At 46.2% G+C, this 20899-nt stretch overlaps 1 protein-coding gene across 1 annotated transcript in view; it reads right to left on the bottom strand.

Annotated features, from left to right (window-relative positions):
* Positions 1–20899, bottom strand: part of CFB (complement factor B) — a 95651-nt gene that overhangs the window by 57959 nt on the left and 16793 nt on the right. Inside the window, exons 7-14 of the mRNA XM_053293384.1 lie at positions 19152–19293; positions 15999–16130; positions 15215–15304; positions 8010–8150; positions 6798–6895; positions 6553–6664; positions 2723–2870; positions 275–351 (exon numbers count right to left, since the gene is read on the bottom strand). Coding sequence (XP_053149359.1) covers positions 275–351; positions 2723–2870; positions 6553–6664; positions 6798–6895; positions 8010–8150; positions 15215–15304; positions 15999–16130; positions 19152–19293 — 940 coding nt within the window. The remainder of the gene's footprint in view (positions 1–274; positions 352–2722; positions 2871–6552; positions 6665–6797; positions 6896–8009; positions 8151–15214; positions 15305–15998; positions 16131–19151; positions 19294–20899) is intronic.

The following is a 20899-nucleotide window of genomic DNA, read 5'->3' as shown; positions in this document are numbered from 1 at the left end:
GAGGAACTATAGAAGATTGGAATCAAGTTTTCTCTCTCCCCCCTCCCCCAATTCTTTGGATCAATCTGGGTTAAGATTTAAAATAAATATCCCACAATCCCTGGCTATTGGCCACTGTGGCTGGAGATTATGGCAGTTGTAGTCCAAAAACAGCTGGGGGGTGGGGGGACACCTAGGTTGAGCAGGCCTGTTCTAAATGATAAGAGAGCACAGCACAGACTACTGCAGTTGATTGCAAGTGACACTGAACTATCTGGCAGCCTGATGCACTCACCATGATCTTTGCATGTTGTGGTCGGTGGCTTCTTCAGGGCCTTGTTGGCACCTTCAGTGCAAGGAACACAGATTGGCCTGCAAAGTTAAAAAAGAAGTTTGCTGCTCTTTTGCACTAGCAAAAGAAATGTGGAGCAGGTCTGGGGATGGTAGGAGAGCCCATGAAAGGGCAGCAGAGAGAAAAGACAACTAGGGTTGTGTGGGATTCCATGACAGCACAGAATTCACCTGCTTTGAAATCTCCTTTTTTAATTAAGAAAATAAACACTTTAGCTTTTATGCCCGCAAAGCCAAAAGTGGCATCTGAATTTTAAAAAAAAAAAAAAAAGCTAGGGGTTTGAGGGCAAACGTTCTTTTCTGCATAGCTTTTTGCCCCCACACTCCTCAACAGCAAGAATCAGAATCAGAATCCAAAAAGTTTACTTTTACAATATGTGAAACAAGAACTGCCTGCCATTAGATGAACTCACTTCCATTGCTTCTGGGAAAAGATCAACACTTTCCATTTAACCTGGGTTAGAGATAATGCAAAACCATGGTTGGCTTAGCTAAACTATGGTTTTGTGTTATGTCTGAACCCGAGTCCACCCACAAACTTCTTTGGGGTGATAAACCAAGATCTGAAATCATGGTTTGAAGCTGGCTTACAAACCAGTTTGTGCTAACTGTGGTTTCCCATTATGTATGAATTCACAGATATGAACTACAACCAGGGCCACTGGCTCAGCTCAAGTGGGTAGCTGTACTATGGAGATGGGAGTGAACGAAGCTGAATCCTGAGCATGGGAAACCCAAAGGAAACAAGAAGTTCTGGCTTGCCTGCTGTACAAAATGCAGAACCTGTTGGAAGTTAAAGGGTGTTTGCGCTGTCTCTTGTCTCAGACAGTGGAGGACAGACTAGTGAGTCAGAGGGCTAGAGGGTCAAGACATTGGTCACCCCTTCTCCACTGCTCTGACACTATCCCTTTGGATATGTAGATTGCTAATCTCAGGGATTAACTTCCTCTCTCTCTTCCCTACCTGCCCTTCTACCTTGCAACATGGCAAGCCTCTCTCCCTGCACCATGTGTGCAGAGAAGATGCAGAATCCGTCTGCATCCAGCTAGATAGATAGATTAGAGATCCTAACTCCTCACTTTCCTATCTAGAATGGAGTTCCTTAATAAATGCCTTATATATTGATTGGAAACTATGAATTGGCTCCAAGTTACTTTACTCTCAGCATACACGCATGCCTAACTAAATGCCGCTGTGTTGTGCCTCTGTGCACTCTGCTATAATGAGAAAGGGATTCTCTCACCACAGAGAATTTCCAACAGAACCATGGTGTGGATTCTGAACTATAATTAGCGTAAACCATAGTTTCACAATGGCCCAATTCACACATGATGGGAAACTGGAGTTGAAGGGGCCCAAGGCTGAATTTTAGTATGTCTGAATGTGTGCAGCTACAGTTTGTACACAAAAGTGACCCATGGTTTCCTTCCCAAACCTCTAATTTGAACCTTCGGTTTGTGGTGGGTTTTGCCACTCCTACCTGAGGTCCCAGGCTGCCAGCGTTACATCTGAATGCTGAACTGCAGCCCCACTGAGCTCTAACCAGAGTTGAGGAAGGAGGCTCCTCCATCGCTCTGGCTCCGATTGGCTGCCAGGGCTGTCCATTCCAGAAGGAAGCTCACGCAGCCAGTTCTCCCTCGTCTGCAGTCTCCCTAAATGCAGAGAGGGTCCTGCTAGTTACGTTTTAATGCGGACAGGTAAACCGGGGTGGGTGGGGGGGTGGAGAACCATGGTTCTGTATTACGTGTGAATGCAGCCATTATATCTGAAACCAGCTTTAGACCTCTGCTAATGCTGAGCCCGGTGCTAAACTGTCATGGTACTCTTCAGAGAGGACAGTCCATCCATTGATTTTCCTTGAAATGCAGCTTCTAGTAAGAAGGGAAAAGCACCCAGCACATGCTCAGAGGAGCCATGTCAAATGCATTTTATTTTATTTTTAAAGTAAATCCCCTCCACGAAGAAAAATTATTCTGCACATACTCAGATCAGTCCGCTTGCAATGCCAACATTTTTGAACACAGAAGCCTAAAAACCTACCTGCGGATCCTGTCTAAAACTGGCCAGTTTCAAATGAGATCCAGTATCTCTTAAAGAAGGGGTGGGTGGAAGGTAGGCAGTCTGCAGAGGGGCCAGTGGCCATTTTCCCCTCTGCCAGTATCTGGCACACCATCTTTGCCTCTTGGTTTCTGGGATGTTTGCAAAGAATGATCCAACAAGGCACTTCTTTGTTTTTTTTATCCAAGAGTGCATCATTACCACTAATGGTAATTACCACTAAAAATGTCTTAAATGTCAAAAGGACCTGAGCAGGACTTAAGATTCAGGTCAACTATGTCTGATCGGGCAATAAAACTGGGCCCTTATCTCTGTTTAAGCGAGGGCATGTTACCTGACTTTCCCACCAAACTGCACAGGACTCTCCAGTTCAAGAAGGGAAATATCATAATCGTAGAATTCCTTGATGCCTTTGGCCACTTTAGCTCGAACATTGTACAATTCATGGTCAATCCGTCTCTTTATTTGTCTGGTCCCACCTCCTGTTAAGAAGAGATTGAAACCTCCTCAGAATCCATCTTTACGGTTAAATATCCCACTTTTCTCATGAGGAATCCAGTAATCCTGCCTGTCCTCTGACATAACTAAAACTATGAGAGGACAGAAGAAATGTAGAAGGTTCCCGAAGCCCAGCATGCCATTGGGACATCTCTGCCCACCAATATGGAAGAAGCTTCTGGAGTAGAAGATACTGAGCTAGATGGACCAAAATTTCTTTTTCTGAAAAACAGCTGAAGAGACCTGATTTGGATCAGGTATGTACGTGTGGGGTTCTCTTATAGTGGCAATCACTATAACAAAATATCACTATAAGTTGAGACAAAATATGCAGAATGAACTACAAATGAAGGCTGGTAACATAGATATATGTTCCTCAAGACAGTTATTCTGCATATTTTGTTGCAACTTATAGTGATACTTCGTTAAACATTATACTTATAGACATTTCTATGGTCATGTAACAATATGATACATGTATTTTAAGACTGCCACTGAAGAAGACTTGATATAGTCAAAACACATCTAGCAACAGCACACGAGTGATCAGATGCTGGCAAAATCATGACATGATGCTTCATCTTTCAACTAAAGCGCAATTCTGGGGATCTTCATCCACACTTCTCCCATTTAATCAGTGATTTTGAAATGAACTATTCGACAATATGGAGAGTATCTCAATGATCATTTTATTATAATTGTTGTAGTTGTTGTTTTTGCAGGGAGACAGGTGTTATTTTATCCAGACATTGAGTCCTTCCCAAGGACCTGGGATGCCTGAATTTTATTATCAATATTGTTCTTGTTGTTGTTATAGATATCATCACAGAATATAGGCTGTTCCCAGTAAAGTTGCTTTTTGTAATTGGCTGATGGTGATTTCTGTGGCCCCTATGATGTTGAGGTGCTCTTCAAGGGGGTGCTTCTCACGATCAGCAAAAATCAGACTAGCAGAGGCTAGCCCGGTTTTTGGTGACCGTAAGAACCACCGGGCTCGCAGCCGGGTAACCTGCTCGAGAACCCCTGCTAAAAAGCAGGTTTGCGGAGCAAGCGCTCCAGCAAACCTGCTTTTTGCAATCGTGAGTAGCCGCAGCGCGCCTTCGCGGCGTGCCTACTCATGAGTAGACCCCTGGCCAGGAGGCGAAAAGCTGCTTCCTGGCTCCGGGGGTCTCTCCAGTAAGTCCTGCGCGCTTGCGTGGGGCATACTGGGGCTTGCGGGGGCTGTGGGGCCCCCGCTCCCCCCACCCCCGCCGGCTCCGTCATGGAGCTGAACAATGTGTGGGTGGCCGATCTGGCCGCCTAGGGCTCCCTGCCCGCTTGTGAGCGGGGAGAGCGGGCTTAGCCCACTCTTTCCGCTCACCAGGAAAAACCGGATCTCACTGATTGTGAGACCTGGTCCAAGGTCTTTTGGAACTGCACCCAGGGCGCCAATTACCACTGGGATTATTTTGGTCTTTTTCTGCCACAGCCTTTCAATTTCAATTTGTAGATCTTTGTATTTGGTGATTTTTTTCTATTTCTTTTTCTTCTATTCTGCTATCCCCTGGTATTGCTATGTCAATTATTTTGACTTGTTTTTCTTTCTTCTCGACTACAGTTATATCTGGTGTATTGTGTGGCAGATGTTTGTCTGTTTGTAGTCGGAAGTCCCATAATATTTTTACATCTTCATTTTCAACAACTTTTTCAATTTTATGGTCCCACCAATTCTTGGCTACAGGTAGCTTGTATTTGTTGCAGATGTTCCAGTGTATCATCCCTGCTACCTTGTCATGCCTTTGTTTGTAGTCAGTCTGTGCGATCTTTTTACAACAGCTGATTAGGTGGTCCACTGTCATCTGCTACTTTACAAAGGCGGTACTTGCTGTTAGTGGTGGATTTTTTGACTTTTGCTCTTATTGCATTTGTTCTTAGTGCCTGTTCTTGTGCAGCCAGTATTAAACCCTCTGTTTCTTTCTTCAAGTTGCCATTCTTAAGCCATTGCCAGGTCTTGGTGATGTCTGATTTTCCATTTATATTGTGCAAATATTGACCATGCAGAGGCTTATTTTTCAATTTTTCTGCTCGGTTCTTGACTTGTTCTTTCTTGTAGGCCTGCTTTCTTTCATTGGTGTTGAATAGTTTCTTGTTATTGACCATTTGAAGTGCATCTTCTTCACTGTCCTTGATATATTCTTCAAGGCCTCTTTTCTCCTCCTCTACTCTTTGATGGACTTGCAGCATTCCTCTTCCACCTGAGCTGCGAGGGAGGTATAGCCTATCTACATCACTGCGGGGGTGCAGAGCATGATTGCTGGTCATGATTTTCCTGGTCTTACGATCTAGCGTCTCTAGCTCTGCCTGGGTCCCGTTTATTATTCCTGCACTGTATCTGATAACAGGTATAGCCCAGGTGTTTATGGCTTGTATGGTGTTCCCGCCGTTGAGTTTGGACTTGAGGATTTTTCTAACTCTCCTGATGTATTCACTTCCAATTTTTCTTTTAACTTCAGTGTGTGCGATGTTATCAGCCTGGAGAATGCCCAAGTATGTTCTTTCTCTTCCAGATTCTTGATGTTGCTTCCACTGGTCAATTCTATTCCTTCTGTTTTTCTTATTTTTCCTCTGTTCATTATTAATGCAGCACACTTGTCTAGTCCAAACTCCATTGCTATATCGCTACTGAATATACGGACAGTGTTTAGCAGTGATTCGATTTCTGACTGGGACTTTCCATACAACTTCAGATCATCCATGTACAGCAGATGGTTGATTTTACTGGATGTTTTAGATGTTTGGTATCCGAGGCCTGTTTTGTTTAGTATTTGTGAAAGTGGGGTCATGGCAATTACAAACAACAGAGGGGATAGTGAGTCCCCTTGGAAAATGCCTCTTCTAATGCTAACCTGTCTAAATGTCTCACCATTGATTGTTAACTGTGTGCTCCACATACTCATTGCTTTTTTTATAAATATCTGAATGTTTTTGCTGACACCAGTTGATTTCTATACTGCCCTTCCATAAATGGCTCAAGGCAGTTTACACATAGAAATAACAAACAAATAAATAAGATGGAACTAATTTTGTATTAGTTTATTGAGATTCATAGTTCTATCCAATTTTATAATTTCTTGCATAGCTGGACAGTGTTTTTAAACCATACAGTTTTATTACTATTATATTAAAATATTCATATATAATATTTGGATTCTTTTTTGATGCTCTGACATATTGCTGAATCCAATCAGGGTTTTGTTTTTCTTTCGCTTTTAGTTCAGGAGATGAGACATGGTGGGAAGACCCAGTGGCCCAGACCCCAGGCAACCCTGAGCTTCCAGGATCCCACCCCTCCGCAACCAGGACAACCTGGTTAGCACCCCAGCCCGATCCAAGGACACATCCCTATCTTCAGCATCTAATTCAGAGGAGTGCTTCAAGGATATGATAGCCCAAGTAGAGCTCCCCCAGCAAGTGCTTAGAAAACTGAGCAAGTCCCCTTTACACAATACAGCCTTCCCCCATGGAAAAGGTGGAACCCATTTACTCTACCTGGGCAGCAGCAATAAAAACTGGCAGTCAGCTCTATTTATTAATTACAGGATTCTCGGATTCAAATGATTCCCTCCCTTGGGCCCCAAAAGAACCAGGCAAAATGAAATAATTCCTAGAATTTCTTTTGTATCTTACCCAAAATAACTTTCCAGCCAGAAGTGTTGTTCAACTGATTGAAGCAGTGAGCGGCTGTTAGAACCCAGGTCTTTGAAATCAAAGCCCCCCGGCAAGAAGGTTCTAGCTGAGTCTGTGATAAAAGCGAATGAATTAATTCACTTTACGATTATCGTCCCAGAATTGTGCGATGGAATCCTAGGCTTTTGAAAGCCTGGAAGGAAGGAATCCAAAATATCATCATGTCATGGAGAGTCTCTACTCACATTTTCTTGGAGGGCCACATGCCACGGGTTCTTCTGATCCCACCTGGCACTATCAGAGTTGTTTGCCAAACCACATATGTCATCCAGATCTTTGGGATCTTTAGAGTGTTGGAAAGAAAAGGGGCAAAAAAACACAACCCCGAACACATTACTTAGTCTCAGCATGGTCATGCCATTTTCTTAGCCCACTTTCTGTGCAGAGCTTCTGTGTCTTAATCCCCTTCCAATACCACAACACATCTGCCTGATATCCCAAGAAAGGCTATCACTGTGGCCTCGTGGAACATCCCACATGTGGAGGCATTTCACCAACTAGCAATGTGGTGCTATGATTAGCATGTGGGGAAATAAGGAGTTGACAGATAATAATCATAACACGTACCTAGCACATTTTGAGAACTTAAAATACTTCACGTACCTTATGAAGGACAAATGAAACAACAAGATCTCTTCTATCAACCTAGCAGGAAACAGTTGCCATTTGTCTCTTCTGTTTCTAGAACAGGCTCTGTTCTCAGTCTTTCTACCTGGCTGCCGCAGAAGAACAGGCAGGACCATGAAGATCCTTCCATAGGCTCAATTGGTGTCAACTGCTATCTCTGGACTAGAGGATGTGGAGTCCTTTTGCTTTTAATGAGGAAGAGAATGGGCTCTATAGATGTAAGAGCTGGAAGGTACATAGCTGCAGTTCTTTGGCAGGAGCATGAGGTCCAGGAAGCTGGGACTAGGATTTACTGCTGGCTTCAGAAGCAAGCTGAATATTGATTCACAATACTAGATATACCCTGCTAAATGAGAGGCACCTTTTAAAAGTGGTGATTCTCTTATATTTAGCAGGGGGAGAGCAATGGGCCAAACCCAACCCCAGCAAAGCATTGTGGCTGTTGCTCGCATCTGCCTTATGTTTCTTTTTAGACTGTGAGTCCTTTGGGGATGGGGGACCATCTCATTTATGTATTGTTTATTTTTCTATGTAAACCACCTTGGGGTTATCTTTTTAACGAAAGGCGGTATATAAATGCAAAAATAAATAAAAATAAAATAAATAAGTAAATAAATAAAAACCACTTTGAGAACTTTGGTTGAAGAGTGCTATATAAATATACATAATAGTAGTAGTAGATGCATCTGTTATAGTGGCCCCACCCAACCCTGCCTCTTTGCTTCTCTTGCATCTCTGTCTCTGTTGTGTTTAAGAGAGATCATACGCACCCAGGACATCTTCAAATGCTTTCTTGAGTTCCTCAGAGCTTTTCAGTATGAAGGTGTGCCTCTCCCCTGGCTTCTTAGATGCTATTTCATTCATATCATTCCAGTCCACGTCCAAGTTTCCAATGCCAAAGGCATAGATATCTGAATGAAACAGGGACAGGAAATGCCATTGGACAACCTAGAAATAATCATGGGATAGTCCAAATTCTTTCACATATGGTGCTGAAGACGCCACAATTCTCATGCAGATATGAACCTAGAAAGCTATTTTATGCTGTGTCAGACCATTGGTCCATGGAGGTCAATACTATCTACACTTCCTAGCTGTAACTCTCCAGAGGGGGTCTTTCCTTGCCCTACCTGGAGATGCCAGGGATTACAACTGGAATCTGTACATAAAAATCATGTGCTCTGCCACTGAGCTATGGTTCTTCACCTTACCTCACAACCAGCTATGAGGCATTCTCTACACAGTATATTAAAAGTGGTGAGCATGTCAGGGAAGCTGGTTCTCCCTTACCAATCTTCTCACTGAAGAATCCCTGAGGAGCTTCCTCAGAAGTCTGTCAGGGATGGGGCAGTAGCTCAGTGGCCAGGCATCTGCTTTGCATGCAGAAGGTCCCAGGCTCCACCCCTGGCATCTCTAGCTAAGGTGGGGAAAGACTCCAGCCTGAAAACATGAAGAGACACTACCGGTCATTGTAGACAATACTGAGCTAGATGGACCAAATGGCCTGTCAGCTTCCTATGTTGAACCCCATATTTCCCTGGAATTCAATTCAAGAAGTGCTGCCAGGATGGAGCCTGAGATTCCTTCCCCAGGGATGCCTGTTGCTTCCCAAGTGAAATATGCATATTTCTACATGATTCCTAAATGTCACTTGAGAAACAACAAGCTTCCCTGAAGGAGAAGCGGCTCCATCCCAGCAGAGTGTTTGGAGGAAATCTGGGGTCTTTGGAAGCTCATCAAGGATTCTTCAACAAGAAGCTTGGTAGTGGAGGACAAGCTTCCAATGAAAGACATCTTCCCCATCATGTTTGAGCTTCCCATACAATGTGCAGCACAGGGGAATGTTTTCAATTTGGGATGAACTGAAGCACAGGATGTGCTTTCATTTCACAAGAGAGGCTGCAGGCCTAGCCAGCAGGGGCGGAGCCACCATTGGGCGAACGGGTTCAAAGAACCCGGGCTGCACCACATAGGGGCCATGCCTCACACCCCTGCATCTGATGTCAAATGCAGGGGGCGGGGTTTTGCTTGAAAACGGGGTGCACCCTCCCGTTTCCAAACAAATGTCCGGTGAGTGCCGCGTTCCAAGCATGCCCAGGAGCAGCTCTCCCTGCTTTAAAAGGCAGGGAGACACATCCCCAGCCAAGCTGGGAAGCCGGCGCTGGGCTAAGTGGCTCAAAAACAGAACTGTGCAGCTCAGTTTTTAGCCATTTAGCCCAGCACCAGCTTCCCAGCCTAGCCAGGAACGTGTCTCCCTGCCTTTTAAAGCAGGGAGAGCTGTTCCCGACCGCACTTGGAACGTGGCACTGGCCAGGAATTTGCACAGAAATGGGGGGGGGGACCACGTTTCTCAGCAAAAACCCTCCCCCTGTGTCTGTCTGACAAAGGGGGATGCCATGGTGGTGGGTGAACACGGGCTGCTGCTGGCCTCCCTACGGGCCTGCTAGCCAGTGCACCATGCAGGCTGAACTGTGCACTCTTACCACATGTCTCAGATCGGAGCATTGGCTTCACTTACCGTGAAGGCTTCTTCTGGTTCCTTAAGCCAGGGACATCTCTATGGGTTATCCCTTTCAGGAGCTCCAAGGCAGGACAGAACTTGATTGGATAAAAAAGGAAGACATGCCTACCCAAGCCTGAGGAGGCTAACCCCGCCCCAGTTCTTTCAGGCCTAGAGGGCATAAGCAGATATGCACCCTAGGAAGAAGAAATAGCAGGTAGACAAGAACAGACAGGGAAAAGCAGAACTGAGCAGCGTCCTGGTCCCCATGTATTACTAGCCCTAACCCTCATCGGCAATAGGTCAGAGCGCCACAGCTGGGTGGGCCGAGATGTCCCTGGCTTCAGCAACCAGAAGAAGCCTTCACGGTAAGTGAAACCAATGCTCCGTTCTCGGTTGCTGCAAGCCAGTAACATCTCTATGGGACATACCACAGCTGACCAACACGGGCGGGGGCGCTCAGACCTACTGTCGAGGAAGAACTTGTTGAAGCATCCGCCTTCCGAAGGAGGCTCGAGATGATGCGTATTCGTCGATTTTGTAATGCCTTGTGAACATAGAATACGACGCCCACGTGGCAGCCCTGCAGATTTCGTCGACTGATACATTTGTGGAGAAAGCCGCTGATGTTGCTGCCGCTCTTGTCGAGTGAGCAAGAATGGACAAGGGTGATCTGAGATGTTGAGCTTCCTATGCCATTGTGATGCATGCTTTTATCCACCTTGCTATGGTAGAGAATGACACAGCTGAGCCCATGGACCGAGGGTGAAATGATACAAACATAGCGTCTGAAACTCTGAAAGAGGCTGAACGTTTTATATAGATCTTAAGGCAGTATCGAACATCCAACTTGTGTCACCTCTTTTCGGTAGGATGAGATGGTTGGGGACACAAGGAAGGTAAGAAAATGTCCTGTGATAAATGAAAGGAAGATGACACCTTCGGGCGAATGAAGGGGTTGGGAATCAGAGGTACAGCGTCTTTGAGGAAAATGCAGAAGGATTTGTTTACGGATAAGGCTCGTAGTTCAGAGATCCTCCTGGCGGAAGTAATTTCTACGAGGAAGGCTAGTTTGAACAACAGAATCCGAATGGGAATGGTCCATATAGATTCGAATGGCTGAGATTGAAGAGTGCAAAGGACTACCTGCAGGTCCCAGGTGGGAAACCTGTGGACTGTAGGCAGAGATAAAAGAGAGGCACCCCTCAGAAAGTGGCGGAGATTAGGTTGAGCTTGAGATATCTGTGCAGATCCACTGGAGATTAATGGAAGTAGTGAAGCCTCCTGTCTTTTCAGGGTATTAGGCCTGAGGCCCTTTTCCAGGCCTTCCTGAAGGAAATGTAGAAGATGTTGTAGCAAGGCAGAACTCCTTGGTATGGAGTGTCGAGCCATCCAACGCAGGAACATCCTCCAGGTGTACTGGTATACTCTCTCTATTGACACCCGGCAGGATGCTAGCATAGTGTTTAGCACGCCTCCAGAGAAGCCTTGCCGGCTAAGGATCCACCACTCAGTGTCCAGGCGGCAAGACGCAACCAGGCCGGGTTGGGATGGTGAAGGGGTCCCTCAGAGAGCAGGTCATGGTCTGGAGGTAGCTCCCATGGAGGGGTGACCAACAGGTGAAGCAGCTACAGAAACCAGGGTCGTCGGGGCCAGAAAGGAGCTATGAGGATGACTTTGGCCTGAAGGAGACAGATTCTGCATAGGACTCTTGCCAAGTGGGGAGTTGGGGGGAAGGCGCAGAGAAGACCCTCCGGCCACAGGACTGACATGGCGCTGACCGCTGTTGTGGATGGTCAGGGGAATCTTGATATGAAACTGGTCAGTTTCATATTGGACGGGGCTGCGAAGAGGTCCAGCACCAGTACTCCCATGCGCTTCGTGATCTGATTGAAGATCCTGGAGTGCACTCCCCTGGGAAGACATCCGTGTGACTAAGCCAGTCCACCACCATATTCAGTTCTCCCTTGACGTGGTGAGCAATTATGGATCCCAGGTGTTTTTCTGGCCAGGAGAAAAGTACCACCGCTTCCTGATACAATGAACGGGACCGAATTCCTCCCTCTTTGTTGTGTTGCCTTGGCTGTTGTGTTGCTGGTCTTGACCAACACATGGGAGGAGTGGAGGGACGACTGGAATGTCAGGAGGGCTAGGCGGATGGCCCAAAGTTCCCTCCAGTTAATGCTGTGTGTTCTTTCCTGGGTTGACCAGAGCCCCTGAGTAGAAAGGTTTAGGCAATGAGCCCCTAAACCCCTGTCACTTGCGTCGGTGGATAGAATGATCCTGGGAGGATCCAGGAAGGGCTTGCCGCATAAAAGGTTGTCGGAGGCCAGCCACCAGAGGAGCGATGTCCGGGTCTGAGTTGGAAGGCTTAGCATAATCTTGGACTTTTTGGCTATTGCCTTCTGGTACGGAAGTAAGAACCATTGGAGGTCACATAGGTGGAAGCGCGCCATGGTACAGAGTCTAAGGCGGCCACCATCAGGCCCAGGAGTCTTGCTAGGGTGCTGAGGGGAGCCGTTGGAGCCGATAGGACTAGTCTGACCTCTGACTGCAGGATAAGTAGATGGTCCGGAGGCAGAGACAGGGTGGCTGCCCCTGTGTCTATTATTACTCCTAGGTGGCACAGTTGGCGGGACGGAGTCAGCTGCCTTTTTTCATGGTTTACGAGGAAGCCGTGGAGATCTAGGGTCGGCAATGTGTTCTGGAGGTCCCTTTGAGCCTCCTGTAGGGAGCGAGACTGAAGGAGCAGGTCATCCACTTGCACCCCCCACAGGTGGAGGTGGGCCACTAGTGGAGGTGGGACCTTTGTGAAAACACGAGGGGCGGAGGATAGGCCGAAGGGGAGGGCCATATATTGGAAATGTCGGCCTGCGTATTTGAAATGAAGGTACCTCCTGCTGTCCAAGTGGATTGGGACGTGCAGGTATGCCTCCTTTAAATCGATGCATGCGAGGAGATCATGATGGTGCAACGTCTCCAAGATCAACCGTAAGGTCTCCATGTGGAAATGGTCTCGGTGCACTAATTTGTTTAAACGCTTTAAGTCCAGCATGGCCCTTCTGGTGTCTTTTGGGGGGGTGGGTTTACTGTAAACAAAATAGAATAAACTCCTCTTCCCTCCTCCTGTGTGGGAATCGGCTTGATAGTTCCGCCTTTCTGTCACCTAGGTCTTTGAGGAAGGTTTCACCATCCTTTGGAACCAGGGAGCCGGACACTAGTTGAACTATCGGGGCATCGGCACTGGGGGTCTTAAGCATGTCTGTTGCTCCCTGCTAGAAGGAGTAAAACCTATTGGCTATTGTCATGGGTCTGCGGTTCGAAGCCAGGAGGAGCCATTCCTCTTTCACCACATCTGAAAACAAATCAGGCATAGATAACAACATATCTTTTGCTTTTGCCCTGGGAAACACCAAACCCCCTTTAGCTGCAGGGTCGGGTACCTGCGTAGGTTTAGTTTGCAAGCCAGTTGTTTTAATGATCTTGTTCATGAGAAGAGGGTAGTCCTCTGCCACAAATAAACGTTGGGATACTGGCGAGGGGTCCCCCATCAGACCATTCGCCCTCCTCTCTGTCCGGAATAATGTCTGAGTCAGGATCAGGGTGTTGAGGATCCAGCGGGAGTTCTCAGTCATGGTCGGAAACCTCTGAGGAGTGTGGCTCCCAATCAGTGACAATTGTGGAAGTAAGCTCAGTATGTTTTAGCTTAGCCTTAGCCTTTTTAGGAGTTGGACTGACGGAGGCACTAGAGGAGGAATCAGGGCTAGGAGACCTCTGTCTGGCCTTTCTTTTTGCCTTTTTCCCCTTTGGTTTTTTTGGAAGGTCTGATCTGCTGTATGGTGTCCACTATCGTGTTTTTAAACCACGCCTGCCATTCGGGTGGGATCATCTTGGGGAGAGAGATGGCTGGGCTCTGGTGGGCAGCAGCTACATTACTTGCTAGGCCCAAGGAGGTAGCGGAAGATTTAGAGCCAGATCCCTCCTGCCCGGGGGAGGAAGAGGAGTGCTGACCCTTGTCCTCAGCCCCTACATGTGAGGTACTTGCAGTTCTGGCCGAAGTAGGAGAGGAGGACGCCATTTTCACCAGCTCATGGCGCTGGGCCTGAAGACTGATGGCCCGGATCTCCTGCAAGGTCGGGAGTGGGTTCACCAGGGAACGCCTGTAGAAGCAGACCTCTTCTTCCCCGCTTGCAGCCTGGAGCCCTTGATGCGGCGGGCCACGGATGATCATGGAGACACGCAGAAGTCCCAATGGCGTGTGGTGAGGGAGGCTGTAGAGTGGCCCTCGCTGACGCTGAAGAGGCAGGTGCTTTAGGCGGCTGAAGGCCCTGCTGGTAGTGCTGCAGCAGGACGATCGGGCAGCTGAAAAGTGGCTGAAGGTGGTGCCAGCGACGCGGCAGAAGAGCAGGTGGGCGGCTGTTTGGCGGCCGTTGCTGCTGCTTGCGAGGTTTGCCAGGTGGGAAATGGGCCTTGGAAGGGCCGCGAGTGCCAGGGTCCAAAAGCTTTTTGAGTTGGTCCCCTCGAGACTAAAACGATTCACTTGCCCCAACCAGACTGCTCCATGCAACGGAGGAGTAAAGCGGGGGAGGAGGGGGGGACAGGGAAGGAGGGAAGGAGGTAGAAGAGGAATAAAAAGCTGGGTTTTTTGTTTGTTTGTTCAGGAGGAGCTAAGGGGAGAAGGAGAGAAGAAAAATTTTGTAGAAAAGAAGGCAAGAAGAGGAAAAAATGCTAAGGGTGCAAGAGAGAGGGGGAAAATGCTGCCTGGAGCTGCCGAGGACAGAAAGAACTGGGGCGGGGTTATCTCCCTCAGGCTTGGGTCGGCATGTCTTCCTTTTTTATCCAATCATGTTCTATCCTGCCTTGGAGCTCCTGAAAGGGATAACCCATAGAGCTGTCCCTGGCTTGCAGCGACCGAGAAGCATAAGAATTCCTTGGCAGATGCTAAGGAGCTCCTTGGCAGACAATTTCTGGAAAAGTATTCCCGCAAAGCAGTACATGTAAAAACCACATAACTCCAGCAAAGGCCCAGCAGCCAGCTATGACACCTCCCTTAGCTTTGGAATTCAGAGCAGGTCCTGGCTGTCTCACTAGACAGCTGGGTTCATATGAGGAGGGGAATTCTCTCAGGCAGACTGTACCCCTTCACAGCTCTAATTCAAAATAGGTTTGTTCTTCATGCAGGTGTTACATATTTGTTTTAAACAGGTACACAACACAAAAGAACAACAAAACCAAAAACAATTACAAAAACAGAGTTGGAAACAAGCAAACTAAGGCGATAAGCTTTAAAACAACCAATGAGAGGGACTAGTAAAACTCCCATGAGGCAAAGGCCTATCTATAAGTAAGGAAAGGTATTTGCCTCACAGCAGGAAGCCAAGAGATGGGAAGCACTACAGAACCCCCTTGGCAGTAAGTTCCCAAGTCAGGGTGCAATCGCCAAGAAAGCCCTCCCTCTAAGTCAAAACAACTCACCTAGATAGTCTTTTCGGTTTTCTCTCACGTCCAATAACTCTTCAATCCTGACCACTGCATTTCTGGGAGAACCTCCCATATTAGACTTCCCTAGGACCAAATAGTTTAGCAAAATCAGGCAGTAAGTCTCAGACTGTGTGCCATGAGGAAGAAATAATTAAAAGCTCCTGTGAGCACAAATTAAAGAGGTATGTTCTGAATTAATGCAAAGTGAATGAAGGTATAATCTTGTTTGGTCCTAGTAACAGCGTACCCGGCTCAAGAGATTGGGAATGGGAATGGGGAGTGATTCTGTTCCTGAGCATCACAGATGTGGAGAATGTGAAACGGGCTTTTAGATACACCACAAACACATGCAATATGAAGCTTTTAAAAACAACAGAGATATGGCTCAGCTTGGCTTGCTCACTTGCAAGGATCACCTGGACACGGTACTCTGCCACTTATCCTTTCTACCATGTACTACCTTAAGGAAGCCCACTGATGATCTCTTGCTCAAGGACCGCGCCCAAATCCTGAAGTCAAGTGCTGTGCTGTCAGCTGAAACAGCACTGAGCATGCCCTTAGTACAGGCATTCTCAACCTTGTGTCCCCAGATGATGTTGGACTATAACTCTCATCACTCTCAGTGACAACAGCCTTTGGCCATTGTGGCTGCAGATGATGGGAATTGTAGTCCAAAAACATCTGGGGATCCAAGGTTGGGAACTGCTGCCCTAGCGGGAGTGAACTCTTACTGCGATCTTACTCCCAAAACAATTTCAGTCTCCCTCTTTTCCCTCACCATCTGTGAGCAGAATGATGGCATGACGGATTCTGTTCCATGGATGCTTGGCAGCTGCTTCATGGCTAACCATCATCTCGTACACAGCTGTCAGTGCTGCCTGAATGTTGGTTCCTGTTGCGTTGCCATGGTCTGGAAGAGGGTGCAAATTGGCATTGAGTTTTATGCACTGAGTTTTACATTTTTTATAGCCAACCTCCTCCAAATCCAAAAGTAGTTTACAAAATGGAGGGAAAGATGAACATAGAATAAAGAATTTTTAAAAGTCTCCCAATGGAATTAAAGAAGCATGATGAAAATACAGTAAGAGCAGTGCTATTCCCCAAAAGCCAGTCTAAGACTGAGTTCTCCCTAAACCATGATTTAGATTATTGTAAATGAGTTGTGACAAGCCTCAGGCTCACATGTTCCCTAGCCCCCTCCTTCATTCATGAAGGAAGATGGAAAGCTTCCAATTTTGGTCTTGAATAAGCCATAGTTTTGAATTGTTTCTAAACTCAGGATATGGTAGCTTATTGAAACCAAGGAGGTCACAAACCAGGATATTAAACCACAGAACAAGAACGGCCCTGCGGGATCAACCCTGCTGAATGGCCCTGCCCTCAAGGCCTATCTAGTCCAGCATCCTGTTTCACACAGTGGCCTACAAGAAGCAGGGGCGGAGCTACCATTGGGCGAAAGGGTTCAAAGAGCCCAGGCCGCCAGTGGCGAAAAGCCGCCGAGAGACCTCCGCCCCGTGTGGCTTGGGCTCCATAGGAGCCCAGAGCAAACTCTCCCCTCCTGAGATCCCGGGCAAACTCTGCCAAGTATTTCAGGCAGCTCCGACTGCCTAATAGAACGTTTTTCCCTTCCTCTCCCTCTCTGGAATGAGAGAAAGGGGAAAACGTCCTATTAGGCAGCCGACCCTGCCTGAAATGACGCGCCGAGAGCTCGTTCGGGCTCGCGGCAGCCCAGGCCACGGCCCTTGCACACGACAAAGTCACATGACAAGGGGGCGTGGCCTGGGCTGCCAAGAGCCCGAACGAGCTCTCGGCATGTCATTTCAGCATCGTCTCGGCATGTCATCATCTCTCTCCAGAGAGGGAGAGGAAGGGGAAAACGTTCTATTAGGCAGTCGGAGCTGCCTGAAATCCTTAGCAGAGAGTTGGCCCGGGCTCGGCAGCCTGGGTGTGGGAGTGGGGAGTTCGCTCTGGGCTCCTATGGAGCCCAAGCCATGCCCTGTGCATGTGACGCCACACGCACGGGCATATTGGAAGGGGCCGCCGAGCGGGGCTGGACACAGGCCGCGGCTCGGCTGGCTGAGGGTATGCCCTGCTGCTCCCCTGCAACTGGTATTTGGAGGCATCTTGCCATAGGCTGGAGGTGGCCTATAGGCTTCCGATTAGTAGCCACTGATTATGAATGCATTTAAACCCTTCTTAAAGCCATCCAGGTGATGGCTGTCACCACATCTTATGGCAGAGAATGCCATAGGTTAATTATGTGTTGTGTGAAAAAGTACTTCCTTTGGTTGGTCCTACATTTCTTGGCAATCAGTTACATGGGATGACACCTGGTTCTAATGTTATGAGAGAGGGAGAAAAATTTCTCTCTATCAACTTTCTCCACAAGGTGCATGATCATATAGACCTTCATCATGTCTCCCCTCAGTCGTCTTTTTTCTAAACTAAAATCCTCCAGGTGTTGTAGCCTTGCCTTGTAAAGAAGGTGCTTTAGGCCCCTGATCATCTTGGTTACCTTCTTCGGCACCTTCTCCAGTTCTATAATGTCCTTTCTGAGGTATGTGACCCAAATTGTATGCAGTACTCCAAATGTGGCTGAACCATAGTTTTGTATAAGGGCATGATAATATTAGCAGTTTTATTTTCAATCCCCTTCCTAATTATTCCAAGCATTGGATTTGCCTTTTTCACCGCTGCCATCCATTGAGATGACACTTCCAACAAGCTGTTGACCACGATCCCAAGATCAATCTCCTGGTCAGTCACTGACAGCTCAGACTCCATCAGCGTATATATGAAGTTGGCTTTTTTTTGCCCCAATATGCATCACTGTACACTTAATAACACTGAACTGCATTTGCCATTTTGTTGCCTACTCATCTAGTTTGGAGGAATTCTTTTGGAGCTCCTCACAATCTGTTGTGGATTTCACTACCCTAAATAGTTTGGTGTCATCTGTAAATTTGGCCACCTTGTTGCTTACTCCAACTTCTAAACCATTTATGAATAAATTAAAAAGCATTGGTCCCAGTACAGATCCCTGGGGGTTCCAACTTATTACTTCACTCCATTTAGAGAACTGTCCATTTATACATACCCTCCATTTCCTGTCCTTCAACCATTTACCAATTCACACATGAACTTGTCCCCTTATCCCATGACTGCTAAGTTTTCTCAAGAGTCTTTGATTAGGAACTTTGTCAAAAGATTTTTGAAAGTCCAAGTATATTATGTCAACAGGATCACCTTTATCCACACACCTGTTGACACTCTCAAATAACTACCCAGCTCTTGTGTGTTCCTGCTTGGGTCTATCCAAAGTCCTAATCCCTTTCCCTTTGGAGCTGTCTGAGGTAGATTTCTCTCCTGGATCCCTCCCCTCAGTGGAGACCTGGCTCAGCCTGGAACAGGCTCACAGGCATCTGATACTACTACTACCAATATTTATATACTGCTCTTAAACCATAGTTCTCAAAGCTGTTTATACAGAATAATACATATTGCTTCCTGGTCTTTTGGCTAAGATCAAGTATGTGTTTAAATAATACATAATTAATTAAGATGGTTCTCTGTCCCCAAAGGGCTCACAGTCTAAAAAGAAACAAGGCAGATGTCAGCCACAGCCATTGGAAGGATGTTGTGCTGGGGTTAGATAGGGACTGTTGTTCTCCCTCTGCTAAATTTAAGAGAATCACCACTTTAAAAGGTGTCTCTTTGCTCAGTTAACAAGGGTTTACCAGATTATCCAAAATGGAAACCCAGTGATGAAGGAAAAATCTGGAGGGAAAATTACAAGGAAGAAAACCTGAGATGGCCATTTTTCTCTCTTCTTCTGAGGCAAAAGGACCAGACCTTTCACTGGAGCCTGAATTTCAAAATAAGGTAAAACCAGCTTCTGTCAGAAATGAGGGCAGAAATAAACTTTCAGCACCTTTGTATTTCATATCCTTTGCCATCTTGTCGAGAACTTCATCTGGATCTTCAGCAATATCATCATTTATGTGAACAATGGTTTTGGGCTGGCTGGCATAAGAGATGACCGAGAACCGGATGGGAACATCAAAGCTAGCAATCTGGGAACATGGAACAAAGAAGAAGCCCAGAAACAAAAAGAAAAACAACAAACTCAGGGTAGTGGACTGGGATCCTATGATTAAAATATCTACCTAGTATCGAAATTACAACACAATCTTATGCATGTTTACTTGGAAGAAAGTCCCATTGTGTTCAATGGGGCTTACTACCTAATGAGTGTACTTGGGATTCCAAGCATAGGTGCTTAAAACAGCATAAATATAATTAGCTCTCTTGGATAATCTTTTTTAAAAAAATATTTTATTAGCATAGTACAGTGGCATTGCAATATTACATGGTGTTTAACTGAGTTGTAATGAACTTTTGTTATGGTTAGGTAACTATGGAATTACTGTGGGGGGTTTTTAATTGTGTTATTTATTTTGTTACGATTATTGTTATATTTCTATAAATATAATAAATGTATTATAATTTATTATAATAACAGGTTTGTACAAACTATTACGGGAATGAGATTACAGGCAAACCTCGTTACTCATGGGGGTTCCATTCCTCGTCTACTACCGCAAGTAACGAAACTGTGAGTAACAAGGCATTATGCCTATGGAAAAAAGGGGGCTAGGTTCCAGAATGGACCCAACACGTGAAAAATACAAAAAAAACCCCCACGCAAATTAAGACTAATTTTTTCACGGATAATGAAACCGGGTTTCAGAAACCCATGGATACACGAAACCGCAGATATAGAGTCCGCGAGTGATGAGGTTTGCCTGTACTTCTTACTGAAATATGCCTTAATGCTTTTAAAAATGTGTTGTTTGCCATTGTATTAACTGCAAACTGCTTAGAGTGTATATGTATATGGAAAAGGGTTATACCAATAAAGTTGACTAATTTAACTATCCTTATATTTGCCTTTAAAGGAAAAATCTTTATCTGGAGTAAATCCCATAAGTCAATGGCTTTCAGAACTCCAACTTTCAAGTACACTTCTCACATTGATCCATCAGCTGAGGAACCTTTTGCACATCTGAAATGGAAGCCCCATGCTTTCCAAAAGATTATGGGGCATGTGCTACAATGAACACTCAGCTCAGGTGAAGCCCAGACCAGGCCTTTTAGGCCTCACTGTTGCCCAGTTTTAACTGAGAATGTGATGTAGAACACATCCCACACTCCTGAGCAACTGTGCATGCCAAGAGAAATTGACAGCGACAGGCAAGCTGTCTTTCAGGAAAGGTAGGTTGCTTCTGTGCTAGGGCCCTTTAAAGCTGCCAAGGCATTGCTTTTCATACAGTAAAGTTTAAGTGGAAATAAAATGGTGGTTCCACGCAAAACCATGAACACCTTTCCTCATGGCCCCCATCCTTCTACAATGTTTATTCATTAGTAATGGCTCCACCTTATTCCACACTAGTCAAACATCCTCTGGAGTACTGTGTCCAGTTCTGAGTGCCTCACTTTTTAAAAGGATGTAGACAAATTAGAGTGGGTTCAGAGTAGGGCAATAAAGACGGTCACAGATGTGGGAAACAAGTTCTATGAGGAAAGACTGGAGAAACTCAGGACATTTAACAAGGAGAAGAGAAGATGGGGGTGGGGGAGAACATGATAGCATGTTTCAACGACCTGAAAGTTGTTGCA

Source organism: Hemicordylus capensis, chromosome 2 (genome assembly GCF_027244095.1).
Source record: "Hemicordylus capensis ecotype Gifberg chromosome 2, rHemCap1.1.pri, whole genome shotgun sequence".
NCBI classification, from domain to species: domain Eukaryota; kingdom Metazoa; phylum Chordata; class Lepidosauria; order Squamata; family Cordylidae; genus Hemicordylus; species Hemicordylus capensis.
This window is presented reverse-complemented; position numbering and strand designations above follow the sequence as displayed.